Raw genomic sequence first — 13,938 nt, forward strand, 5'->3', positions numbered from 1 at the left:
GCTTATTTATATCTCTTTATGATTGCAATGTGTTTTGTATCACAATTCAACTATGTGCTACTCTAGTGATATTATTAAAGTAGTTTTATTCCTCCTGCACGGTGTAATGGTGACAGTGTGTGCATCGTATAGTACTTGGCGTAGGCTATGATTGTGATCTCTTGTAGATTATGAAGTTAACTATTGCTATGATGGTATTGATGTGATCTATGCCTCCTTTCGTAGCGTGAAGGTGACAGTGTGCATGCTACGTTAGTACTGTGTTTAGTTGTGTTGATCTTTCATGCACTCTAAGGTTATTTAAATATGAACATTGAATTGTGGAGCTTGTTAACTCCGGCATTGAGGGTTCGTGTAATCCTACGCAATGGTGTTCATCATCCAACAAAAGAGTGTAGAGTATGCATTTATCTATTCTGTTATGTGATCAATGTTGAGAGTGTCCACTAGTGAAAGTATGATCCCTAGGCCTTGTTCCTAAATACTGCTATCGCTGCTTGTTTACTGTTTTACTGCGTTACTACTGCTGCGTTACTACTGCTTGTTTACTGTCCTGGGCAAAGCACTTTTCTGGTGCCGTTGCTACTACTTATTTATACCACCTGTATTTCACTATCTCTTCGCCGAACTAGTGCACCTATTAGGTGTGTTGGGGACACAAGAGACTTCTTGCTTTGTGGTTGCAGGGTTGCATGAGAGGGATATCTTTGACCTCTTCCTCCCTGAGTTCGATAAACCTTGGGTGATCCACTTAAGGGAAACTTGCTGCTGTTCTACAAACCTCTGCTCTTGGAGGCCCAACACTGTCTACAGGAAAAGGAGGGGGCGTAGACATCAGCGACAGCGCGGTCGGGCGGCGGCTAGATAGCTCGCATTTCTTCCGTGTCGGTGGCGGCGTCTACGGGATCTTGCTCACCATATCCGGCGGCGGCGGTCCAGGGTCTAGTCGTGAGCATGTCTGGCGGGTCTGAGGTGGCGCTGCGGTGCTCAACGCGTTGCTGGAAGGGCCAGAGCGATGGCGTGCTGGTGGGACGGCGCGTGGCCAGTGACGTCCACGGCATGCACACGCGCGACGCGAGCGACATCCTGGCGATTCTGGGCGCGCGTTCTCCGGCGATGGTCATCGTCGAGCTTGATAGCGGCGTTGCTAGGGAGAGGTAGGGAGGCGTGGTGGCGAGTTTGGGTGCCAGGGCCAGGTCAGGGGAGGAAGGGGAGAGGAGATGGCACGGCATGGTGGCGACATGGCCGGCATGGCCATGTCTTGGTCTCCCTAGGGTTCCTCCTAGGTGCACTATGCATTCATTAGTGAGAGAGAGTGCCAGGGAACCAAGTAGGGTAGTTTGGGGCAGGATAGTGTGGAGTAGATCACTATTTGAAATAGTGTGGCATTGTTCCATATTTGGAATTTGCCAAATTTGCCCAAATTTGAATGAGTTCAAATGGTTGCAAGATTTGGAAGTGGTGTGTTTGATTGAGTTGTAAATGACCAGAGTCAAAGATGGGTGGTGGTGGAATTTTCAAAATCAAAGAAATGCCAAATTGCAAAGTTGGAGATTGTTCCATATAATAAAAAGTCCCAACTTTGCTTGAGCATAGTATTAGATCCAAAGTGAATTTGGCATGGTGGTCTTTACCAAAGTTGCTCACCTTGATGTGCTCTTTGATGAGGTGCAAAGAATTGAGCAAGTTTGGTTTGAAAAATTTGAATTGCAAGGGCTCAAAGTAGGGATCAGACTAAAAATGGCAGAGTTGACCATTATCATATGTGATCCCATTTTGAGTTTGAATTTCATTTGATTTGTGTTTCTTTGATTCCAAAAATTGTAATAAGTGTTTAGTAACATTATTCAACTAATGGTGAAGACCAAAATGGTCTAGGGTAAAAATTTATAAAAATGGCATAAACCATATGTTAGGGTTTTAGGGTTTTTATTCTTATTTGATTTCTTTCTCTTTTTGATTTATTTGGTTTGTGATCTTCACTTGATCACATTAGGGTTTTAGGGTTGATCACATAAACATAGTAACAATCATCATGGCATAACACTCAAATGCACAAGTCCTATGCAGGGTACTATATGCAAATAAAAGTTTTTGTTGGTTTGAAAATTTTGCTCTCTGGAATTCTTCTAACATTCTTTTTATTGAAATTTAGGATGTTACACTATCGTATGGGGATCTCCTTACTCTTATCAACTCAGTTCTTACTAGTCTACCTATGTTTATTCTATCTTTTTTGGAGATTCCGATAGGAGCAAGAAAGATACTTGATTTTTATCGATCTCGCTTCTTTTGGCAATCCGATGAACATGAGAAGAAATATAGATTGACTCGTTGGAATATAATATGTAGACCGAAGGATCAAGGGGGTTTAGGTATTGAAGTTCTTGAATTGAAAAATAAATGTTTGCTAAGCAAATGGCTTTTCAAATTATTAACTGAGGAGGGAATGTGGCAACAGTTGTTACATAATAAATATCTCAAACATAGGACTTTAGCCCAGGTTGAGGAGAAACCCACTGATTCTCCATTTTGGAAGGGTTTAATGCGGGTTAAATCTGATTTCTTCAAGCGGGGACAATTCAAGATAGGGGATGGGTCGAGGATTAGGTTCTAGGAAGATGTTTGGTTGGGCGAGGTTCCGTTAGCGCAGCAATATTCGTCCTTGTACAATATTGTCCAACGGAAAAATGTTTTGGTATCTGCGATTTTGGGTCAAGTGCCTATTAACATTGGTTTTAGGAGATCTCTAAATGAACATAAGTGAACTTTGTGGCTGCATATATGTGAGCATTTAATGTCGATGCATCTAACTAATGAAACTGATAAGTTTATCTGGAAGTTAACATAGTCGGGTTTATTTTCAGTTAAATCTATGTACTTGGATCTTATGATCTTATGAACGATCATACTAGATTTTTGCGTAAGTATTTTTGGATGATCAAAATACCGCTTAAGATAAAAAAAATATGTGGTTCCTTAGTAATAAGGTATTGTTCACTAAGGATAATTTGACAAAGAGAAAGTGGACAGGTTGTCAAAAATGTTGTTTCTGTGATGAGAATGAGACTATTGACCACTTGTTTATTTCATGTATGTTTGCAAAACTAATTTGGAGGATGGTTTTCTTTTCCTATAACATTCCTCCTCCATCCAATATTACTAATATGTTTGGTAATTGGTTGAATGGAGTGAATAAGAAGAATAAAGAACATATCCGTATTGGTGTTTCTGCAATTTGTTGGTCGATATGGACTAGTAGAAATGATATTGTGTTTAATAAACAGAAGGGAAACAATTTTTGCGGGTTATTCTTCGTGCGGTGCATTGGATATAACTATGGGCATATCTTCTTCCGGATGAGCAGCGGGATATTATGGTTACTAGATGCAACCATCTATTGATGGTCACACACGTGATTGTTATTTCCAGGCTACTGGATGGCGTATATTAGAAGAATTGAAGATGGATAGTCTTTGTATACTTTCCATCTTTGTTTGGTTTGTCCTTGTCGAGAACTTAGATACTGCATGATTGTAATAAGTATACATTTTGAACATCTTTTTTAATAAAGGACATGGTTGTGTGCATCTATTGATGCAGAGGCCGGGGCTATGCTCCCATATCGAAAAAACGGTGCAACAACGCTATCATCACCCGATCATAGATTTTAGGTTTTCACTTACAAAGCAATGTCTTCAACAAGAACATTGCCAGGCATAACCAATTAAGGCCAGACCTTGAATTTTCACCCTGAAAGGTAAGACTTTGAACTTCTCATGTGCAGTCGCCCCCACTCGCATGCCGCTGTTCCAAAGACACCGACCATGAAGCCAATTCCTCCTCGCCACCCAGACTCGAGTCACCATTGCAATACCATAGATCTCTGCTTCCATGTCATTCTCCGTTAGCACCACAGAACGAAAATGTGCTCCATGATAATAACCGCCAGCAGAGCTTCGAAGCGCTCCCTATGTAACCAAATGGCCAAAGAAAAAACATGGGTGCGCTCGACCGAATTCCACCCGATCTGACAACATCCAAGCTTGATTCGCCCAATTGAGCGCCGGCGGAGCCTTTCGGAACACGACACATCCGCCAGATCGATGAGGACAGGCACTGGCAGATCTTGGCGCGAGAAGAAATCTAAGGACCGCCGCCATTATTCGCAAGACTAGCAGGTCCCCACACCGTTGGTTGTCTCCAAAGCTGAGAAGGCAGAAGAGGAACAAGAGGATCCAGTGCAGGCCACCGTCCTAACCCCACGATTACCAGACCGAGCCGCAGCCACCACCGGATCTCACAGGTCAGGGCACCTCCATGGGCGCCACCCCCTCCTCCACAACGCCTCCCGCCGGAGAACCTCAGGCGCCGTCTAGGAAGAGCCACATCGCCCTGCGCCCCGGGGTCGACCTCCCACCTCCTCCGTAAGGAGCCGCCGGGATATGCATCCCCTGCCCACCATCAGTCGAGGGGATGGGCGCCGCCACCGCCGCCGGGGAGGGCTGCGGCTGCGGCCAGGATGGCGACGGATGGCGGCGGGCGGCGGCGGACTAGGGTTTCCCCGGAGCCGCTCGGGAGAGGAGCGACTCGGGAGGGGTCGGCCTAGACCCCTTAGAGCATCTCTACTCAGAAAAGTGAGTATTGGGTGATAAAAGATGAATAGTAGCCTAGTCAACCACTAAAATGAGCGCTACAAAATCCTAACTTTATGGTACTCGTGATTGCGAAAGAAACAGCAGGCTAGATAGAATCTTGAAAGCCAAAGCTACTGGCCATTCATGGTCTCAAATCATTTGCGGCCAACTAGCCAGTAGATAAAGAAGGCGGGCAGGGAAAAAGATGAGAAAGCCAACTCCTTTGCCAATTGCCACAGCTTGTGAATCTCATATCCTTTTGGTCATGGCCACTGGATTGCACATTTACACTGTTCGCCAACAGTATGAAGTTATTATAGATTTTATAGGAGCATGCCGCATAGAAAAAAAAAAAACTTACACTGACTGAAGTGAATCGAAGATGGAGCTGTATGTGCCCACCTAAAGCTTTGCTAAAGTTAAAACACCGGTACTCCTATCTTTTTTGTATTGTTTCGGCAGTGTTTCGTTGTCGTGATCGCCGGTTCATCCAATTGCTGCCAACATTGCTTGGCCGGTCAAACTATCCCGTATTTCGCTCAACAAAGACGGTCGACGGCGATGCTCTCCGATTTGTCATGGCCTGATGAGGACATACCACGAGACGCAATATTCCTCTTCCCAATGAGCAAATCAAAACAAAACAAAAAAAACAGCTTCAGAGTCAACTTATGTGCCCCTATTAAATGGATTCAAAGTTTCAAACTCGATTGGAGCGCTACCCGTGATCCGCCTGCGCAAAATGTAAATTAGTTTCGTTCGCCGGATCTCAGTCAAAGCGAGCACAATCCGTGGATATTCGCCATAGATCATGCAACGCTAGGCTTATAAAAGCTAAAAATCTGTAAATTTTCGGAGCAGATAGGAGTCTGATGGGAGAAAAGATTCCTGCTGTCCTTATATAACCCATCACTGATTGTTTGATTCTTCCTCACACTAGCTAAAGGAGGCGCTTCCATTCCACACTCTGTTACTTCGTCCTCTCGGCTTCTCGACCTGTGCTGGGGAGGGTGACAGTGCTGTCAGTGCGGCAGCATGGGTGCCCTGTGCCTGCTCGCGCTCGCCGTGATGCTCGCCACGGCGGCGGAAACCGAAGCCGGGGTGACGAGCTGGTACCGGCGGAAGCTGGTAGCCACCGCCGACATGCCGCTCGACGCCGACGTCTTCCGCATGCCGCCCGGCTACAATGCTCCACAACAGGTGCGTGGGTCACCGACTCACCGGCATAAGCTATTACCATCTTCGGTATTTGAATTCCTCATCCCTTCTTCTTCTTGTTCCTCTTCTTTGGTAAACCAACCAGGTGCACATCACGCTGGGTGACCAGACGGGCACCGCCATGACGGTATCATGGGTGACGGCGAACGAGCTGGGCAACGGCACCGTGAAGTACGGCCGCTCGCCGGAGAAGATGGAGATGTCGGCGGAGGGCACGCACACGCGCTACGACTACTTCAACTACACCTCCGGGTTCATCCACCACTGCACCCTCAAGAACCTCAAGGTACTGAACCAACAGCAGTATTCAGGACAAGTTCAGATCGAGAGCACCGCCGCTATTGATTGGCTGATCGCTTCTGGTTTTGCAGCATGGTGTCAAGTACTACTACGCGATGGGGTTCGGGCACACGGTGAGGACCTTCTGGTTCACCACACCTCCCAAGCCAGGCCCTGATGTGCCCTTCAAGTTTGGACTCATCGGTACGTTTCTAATTTTCTCGCTCCATCGTTGTTATCAGCAAGTAGATTAGTTATCTTTTTCTTGTCAGACTGATAAACAAGACAAGTAAGCACTAGCTATAGACAAACGGCTCGGTCGGATCTAGACAAGATGAGATGAAGGCCAGCATTTCTGTTAATTGTGTGTCAGTACCATCCAAAGCCATGTGCTGTGACAATTGTAGCTCCAGAGTTCGGCCGGCATCCCATGAGCTGCTCACACGTCAACTTCTTTGGGGTCTGAATTTCTTGGCGAGCATCTGTGTGAAGACAAGATTGTCATGTTTGAATAGAGAACACTACCAGAGTAGGAAGCAATGTGCACACCCAGCACTGCCACTCAACTGATCAACCAGCGTTAACGGTGTCTGGAATAAAAAGGGGAAGTTGGAAGAACAATTTGAGAGCTAATGCTGAAACATAACAGCACTAAAATATATGCCTGCTGAAAATTACTGATTTTCGACAGGTGAGGGATCTGCTAGCTAGTAGAATATAATTAAGGTTGAACACACCCATGTGACATACCAGTTAATTGATATCTTTGCGATATTAATATATTCTTTTTATTAAAAAACGGAATTGCTGGAAATCAGGCGCCTGAGATTTAATAAGTCTCAGTCACCTAATTAAGTGCATCAAAATTCGTGCAAACTTGCTTCTTCGCTGTTGGGCATCATTTTTGTACACGGACGCTGTACATTGAGTTTTCGACCGCATGCCCCTAGCTATTGCTTTGTTGTGGGCTGTTGGGCTTTCATGGGATGCTTTGTTTTGCTTCGTTTCCAAGCCCTTGTAGCATCTAGCGTTCAGCTTTTCTTTTTGTATGTCCCATTTTTTCGTGCTTCGCTGTTGTTCTTTGCCAGAAAGAAAGTAGTGAGTTGCAGCTGAGAAAAATGCTCCGGGTTATTGGAATACGTCATGATTCATGCTAGTTTAGAAAGTTATAAATTGGTTGCAACCAAGATTTTTCCCAGTTGCATGTGAGTCGCAATTGAGATTTTGTCAGTTACATGTGGGCCGCAACCGAGATTGCATATATGTTGCAACTGAGATTTTTTCAGTTGCATGTTGGTCGCAACTGAGTTTTTTTTTCAGTTGCACGTGGGTCGCAACTGAGATTTATCAGATTCATGTAGATTACAATTTAGACTTTTCTTGTTGTGGGTTGCAACTGAGATTTTTTCAGTTGCATCTAGGTCGCAACTAAGATGATCTCACTTGTATGTGAGCCACAACTAAGATTTTTTAGGTTGCATGTAGGTTGCAATTGCGACTTTTGTTGTTACATGTGCGTCGCAACTGAGATTTTCCAAATTGCATGTGGGTCGCAAATAAAAAAATTAGTTGGATGTAGATTGCAATTGAAAATTATCTTATCGCATGTGGGCTGCAACTACAAACTTTTTAGTTATATTTGAGTTGTAACTGATATTTTCTTATTACACAAGGGTGTAACGGATATTTTTGAGACACTCCAAACGCTCCCTTGTTCATCGGCTGTGAAGGCACGTCCGGGTATGAAAAAAAATTCCTGTATCTCTTACGAGTAACCAACACGGTAGATGGGAAGAAAAGAAAAGCGCTAGAATGGAGTGGCCTAGCAGAACGTTAGGTTAAGCTGATCTGTTTTAGTACTAAAGCTAATCCTGAGTAACAAACGCTCAGAATCAACACACTGACGTCAGGTGACTGAGACTTAATAAGTCTCAGTCGCCTGATTACTAGCTGCGCCCTAAAAAAAATGTGACAAAACCTGAACTCTCGGTAGTGACCAGCAAGGGTGCCCACTGTAACCCTTCTGCTAGGTCATTACAAAGCTCTCATTTTGAAAATTAATGAAGCTCTGATTTTTGTTGATTTGTATGTGAAAATCAACAGGTGACTTGGGTCAGACGTTCGACTCGAATAGCACGTTGTCACACTACGAGGCCAACGGTGGCGACGCCGTGCTCTTCGTCGGTGACCTCTCCTACGCCGACACCTACCCGCTCCACGACAACAACCGCTGGGACACCTGGGCTCGCTTCGTCGAGCGCAGCGTCGCCTACCAGCCATGGCTCTGGACTACCGGCAACCATGAGCTGGACTACGCACCGGAGATCGGCGAGACGACCCCCTTCAAGCCCTTCACCCACCGCTACCCAACGCCATTCCTGGCCGCCGGCAGCACGGAGCCCTTCTGGTACTCCGTCAAGATCGCCTCGGCGCATGTCATCGTGCTCTCCTCCTACTCCGCCTACGGCAAGTACACGCCGCAATGGAAATGGCTCGAAGACGAACTGGGTCGCGTCGACAGGAAGACGACCCCGTGGCTCATCGTGCTCATGCACTCGCCATGGTACAACAGCAACAACTACCACTACATGGAGGGGGAGACGATGCGGGTGCAGTTCGAGCAATGGCTCGTCGACGCCAAGGTCGACCTCGTGCTCGCCGGACATGTCCACTCCTACGAACGCAGCCGGCGGTTCTCGAACATCCAGTATGACATCATCAATAACAAGGCTACGCCGGTGCACAACCTGGACGCGCCGGTTTACGTGAACATCGGCGACGGAGGCAATATCGAAGGCATCGCTGACAAGTAAGTTGTAGCTGACAAAATGCAGTTGAAATCTGTTTCCAATTTACTGACAAAGATAAATGAATGAATGTAGCTTCACGAAGCCTCAGCCGGGGTACTCGGCGTTCAGAGAGGCGAGCTTTGGGCACGGGACGCTGGCGATCAAGAACCGCACGCACGCCTACTACGAGTGGCACCGTAACCATGATGGCGCCAAGGCCGTGGCCGACTCCTTGTGGCTCACCAACAGATTTTGGATGCCCACCCACGACGACTCAAACTGATCCATCATCTCACATGGATGAATTGTTTTCAATGGATATCGCTTTTTGGACAAAAGAAAATATCCAGCTGCAACAAATGCCAAATGGCATAGATCCAGAAGTTCTTCCAGCAAACTGTTATAGTTACCGTGAATCTTTCTTGACACATAGCAAACCAGTCATGTTGTGCGGGGTCACTGAAGCTTTTTTCTTTCCAAAAAAGAGTTGTAGCCCTCACCTGTTCTGTATCTCGATGCAAAAGCAGAGCACCTGTATTTTAGTTCAAAATAATAAACAAGCTTGAGAGGCTCAAGCCATAGATTGCACATTAGCGTTTCGTCCTGCTGCTCCCGCGAGCGCAGGGCGAAACCCTCGCCTCCCCCAACCTCCAGCCCCTCCTCCCCCCGTTCCTCCCTCGCCGCCGCCAGAGGGCGCCGCCGGGCAAAGCCCCGGGGCGGCGGCGGCGGGGCTTCTCTCTCCCCCGCGTGGCTGTGGTGGCGCGGGCTGGCGCGGTCGCCGGGGGCGCCGTGCTCGACATCTGGCGCAGCGGCGCGGTGGCCCGACCACGGCGTGGTGACGACGCATCTCCGGCGGGGTGGCGGCGCGGCTTCTGGCTGGCTGGCGCGGCCCTGCGTCGGCGTGCCCGTGGCCATGGGTGGCGGCGGCGGGCCCAGATCTGGGCCATCGGGCCTAGGTCTGGGCCTCATCTGGGCTACCTCAGGTGCGCGGCCCCGATGCGTCTGGTCGACGAGCGGCGAGGGCGCTGGCTTCGTCTCCCCCGATGTCCTGCGGCGGGCATCGTGGTGGGTGCCTCGGTCCGGCGTCCTCGTCTCCTCGGGATGTGTGGCGGCGGCGGGCGGCGTCTGCGGCGTGGATCTACGGTTCACGTCGGTTCTGAGGTAGTAGCTGTTGGCCTTGGCTCCTGCTCACCTTTTCTCCACCTCCCGGACGAAAGTCCAAAATCTCTGATTGGGCGGTGGCGACGCGCTGCTGCGCCGTGACCTTCTTGGAGGCGCCGCCTGGGGAGGTTTGGGTAGGGTGGCGGAGCTGAAGGTTGCAGCTTTGGGCGATGTCGGTCCTTGAGCAGCTGCGGTGATCTCTAGCCCGTATGCGTGTGTCGACGGCAGTCTGCCCCGTCCTATGCAGGTGCTCCCGGCGGATTTCTCGTCACTGGTGGATGTCCAAGTGCTCAGCTGTGTGGCCGGTATGGTGTGATCTTCGTCAAGGTAGTCTTCTCCAGCGTGGCGTCAGGTCCGGAGCCCAACACCTCTGCAGCTCTCGGGTGAGCTTTTCTCGTGTTCGATGGTTCGACGCCTTCGAGCCAGGCGAGAGGGCAGGGACCTCTTCGGCATGAGAACAGGTTGGTGCTTCTGGTGCTCGGAGTCCTGGCCGTTCTCCTCGGATTCAAGACTACAATTCTGCTTTGGGCAGTGCCTCGCCGTGCCTCCAGCGGGTGTCCTTGGTGTCGAACAACGGCGGTCTGCACTTCTGCTAGCTTGCTCTTAGTGCAGTGTTGTAATTCGTTCTGTGTGTACCCTTGTATCTTTCTTGCCGTGGTGTGCGTGGTGTGGTGTCCTGTTGTAACTCCTAGCCGGTTGATGGCTTTGTTAATTCAAAGCTGGGCTTTCGAGCCTTCTGTTAAAAAAAAAAAAAACCATAGATTGCAAGATAAAGAAAGTGCAGGTAATTCCTACTCACTCATGGAAAATTATATCTAGTATCAGCTACGGTAACTATTTGTTCTTGAGCCTTCATGGCGAACAATCTATTCTCTTGCTGCAAGTTTCCAGATAATTCTAGACGCTTCTTGATTTCTCATGAGGTGTTGATTTCTCCAATGTATTCATGGAAAATATCCATGCATTAGTGAGAGGTCATGATTTAAATATTCCTAACGTGATCAGAATTAATAAAAAAATACTCCTAGTGCAAAAAGATGTATAAGAAATACTTCCATTGTCCCGATGATTTAAAAGTTTAGAGAATACACGAAGCGGATTTATGAGGGTTTTTTTCGGTCCATCAAATCAAGTAAAGTTGTGGAACCAAAGTGGGCTAGATGGCAGATTTTTTTTTTCAAGCGGATCTGAGACTACTCATAGTATGGAGTAACATAAGGTAGTGTCATGCATATAACACTACTCTATGTTACCATCTCCATAGTGCATAGTATCTTGGCGGTAGTAACTTGGAATGCATCATTAATTCATTTGTAGACTCACTTATTCTTGGAAAGTGTGATGTTATGGTAACATAGCTAGTTATCACAAGCATCTCTCTCCTTATTTAATAGCATGCTATGTCATCAAAATGTAGAATTGGCATTGCATGTGGGTGCATGTTACAGGGCCCACGCGTATCCCAAAATTCTCAAATTGACCAATATAATATTAGTTTTACACTACAAAAATTATATCACTAGAAAGTATAACATCTGAACTTTCTAATGATATATATTTTGTAATATAAATATTATGTTAAATTGGTTAAATTAGCAACCTAGGGATACGCGCAAGACATATAAACCGGGATGGAGGTAGTACCTACTTACTTCCACTATGAGGGCTCCTTTGATTCAAAAGATTTGCATAGGAATTGTGTAGGATTTGGTTCCTATGGAAAAATTTCCTATACATGTTGTTTGATTTATAGGAACATAGCCTATAGGAAAAATTCCTATAGGAATCTTGTAGTGTAATTCCTATAGGAAAAAAGCATTAGCTCATACCTCATGGAAAAATTCCTTTGCTACAATCAAACAAACTTCATCTTCCTATAGGATTCAAGTAGACATGCCATTCCAATCCTATACCTTTCCTATTCCTATGTTTTTCCTATCCTTCAAATCAAAGGAGCCCTGAGTAGTTTGACTAGATAAGGCTGGTGCCAACGCAGGCTGTAAGGCGGGCGGTATCGCCCGCGACGGGGCGATAGCGGGGCGAGAGGGCGGCGAGACGGCAGCGCGGGGCGACGGATCCACCGCCCGGCGGTAGCGCCCGCTACCGCCCGGCTGCCGCCCGCGCTGGCGCGGAGAGGGAGGCGAGAGCGGGGCAAGAAGGGGGCGAGAGCGGGAGCGGCGCGCTGGCGGGTGTGGGCGAGAGCGGGGGCGAGAGGGTGGGGTAACGGCTAGCTGACGTGGCGCGATCTGATTCGTCCACGTCAGCTAGCCATTGGGGTAGCCGTTGCTGGCTCAAAAAATTCGGAAAAAAAAAGCCAAAAACCCCAAAATTTCATCCCCACCCCCTATAAATACCCCCATATGGTTTCACTCATTCCACACCTCACTTCATCTCCTCCACTCTCCATTTTCACTCCTCTCAACGCCATGTCTTCGTCCAGTAGCAGTTCGAGCGACGGAATGGAGGCTGATATGATCGGTGCATTCCACGCGGAGTATGAGGAGGCGATGCTCAACCTCGAGGCGGAGCCAAGATGGCCGCGACGGCATCGAGAGTTCATCAGGCATGATCGTCTGGGTGCCCACGATCGGCTCTACGACGACTACTTCGCCGACAACTGTGCTTATCCTCTGAGCTTCTTTCGGCGAAGGTATCGGATGAGGCGATCCCTTTTTCTACGCATTGTGGATAGATTGGGTGAATACTCTCCGTATTTCACCCAAAGAGTTGATGCTCTTAACCGTGCTGGTTTTTCTCCCCTACAAAAGTGTACTGCGGCTTTGCGTTTATTAGCTTATGGAGCCGCTGCAGATACGATAGATGAGTGGCTTAAGTTAGCTAGACAAACTTCATCAGATTGTCTAGATAGATTCTGTGAAGGCATCAATCACTTTTACGGGGAAGAGTTTTGCCGTCGACCAACTGTCGTGGATACTCAGCGTCTGTTAGCGAAAGCCGAGGAGCGTGGCTTTCCGGGCATGTTAGGGAGCATCGATTGCATGCATTGGCAGTGGAGGAACTGCCTAGTGGCGCATGCCGGTCAATTCACAAGGGGAGACATCAAACACCCTACCATAATCTTAGAAGTCGTTGCGTCGTATGATCGTTGGATCTGGCATGCCTTTTTTGGAGTGGCCGGGTCCAACAACGACATCAACGTACTCAATCAGTCGCCGTTGTTCACTGATGTGCTTAGGGGAGAAGCACCCATAGTGAACTTCACGGTGAATGGATACGAGTACAACTGGGGTTACTACCTTGCCGATGGCATCTACCCCTCCTGGTCGGTGTTCATGAAAGGTGTTACTCTTCCACAAAGTGAAAAGCATCGACTGTTCACTGCTGCTCAATCAGCTTGGCGCAAAGATGTCGAGTGTGCCTTTGGAGTGCTGAAGGCTAGGTTCAACATTCTAGCAGTTCCGGGACGCTCCTACTCGAGGCGTACTCTTGGGTTGATCATGCGTGCATGTGTCATTCTGCACAACATGATCATCGACGATTAGCGTGATACAAATTTGGAAGACATCTGTGAGACAGTTGATTCCAATGTCGGCCCTGCGATACACAACAATGCACCACCAAGCCTAGCAGCCAAGATTCAGATGGACAACGAAATGAGGGACTCACCGATGTATACACAGCTCCAGCATGATTTGATTGAGCATGTGTGGGCTAATGCCTAGATTATGTAATTTTTTCAAATTTTTATGTAATTTTTTTTATAATGTAATCGGTAACAATTTTAGTTGAATAAAATAATTTTCTTGCATTATTTTGAATGTTTTAATCTGAAAAAGAAATGCTGATGTCGAGGAGAGAGAAAAGCTGATGTGGAGGAGAGAGAAGTGAGAGCT

The 13,938-nt window shown here is 47.5% G+C and overlaps 1 protein-coding gene across 1 annotated transcript; it reads left to right on the forward strand.

Annotated features, from left to right (window-relative positions):
• Positions 1-5,552: 5,552 nt before the first annotated feature.
• Positions 5,553-9,511, forward strand: LOC127335694 (purple acid phosphatase 2). Its single transcript, XM_051362413.2, has 5 exons — positions 5,553-5,837; positions 5,941-6,141; positions 6,227-6,338; positions 8,238-8,943; positions 9,017-9,511. The coding sequence occupies exons 1-5, from the start codon at positions 5,673-5,675 to the stop codon at positions 9,204-9,206; spliced, it is 1,374 nt and encodes a 457-aa protein (XP_051218373.1). The 5' UTR covers positions 5,553-5,672; the 3' UTR covers positions 9,207-9,511.
• The last annotated feature ends 4,427 nt before the right edge of the window (positions 9,512-13,938 follow it).

Source organism: Lolium perenne, chromosome 2 (assembly GCF_019359855.2).
Source record: "Lolium perenne isolate Kyuss_39 chromosome 2, Kyuss_2.0, whole genome shotgun sequence".
Taxonomy (NCBI): Eukaryota; Viridiplantae; Streptophyta; class Magnoliopsida; order Poales; family Poaceae; genus Lolium; species Lolium perenne.

Excerpts from the sequence above, each read along its gene's own strand:
- LOC127335694 (XM_051362413.2), top strand. The coding sequence starts at position 5,673 with ATGGGTGCCCTGTGCCTGCTCGCGCTCGCCGTGATGCTCGCCACGGCG. Across the intron at positions 6,142-6,226 it reads GCACCCTCAAGAACCTCAAG|CATGGTGTCAAGTACTACTA; the intron begins GTACTGAACCAA and ends CTGGTTTTGCAG. Across the intron at positions 6,339-8,237 it reads CTTCAAGTTTGGACTCATCG|GTGACTTGGGTCAGACGTTC; the intron begins GTACGTTTCTAA and ends GAAAATCAACAG.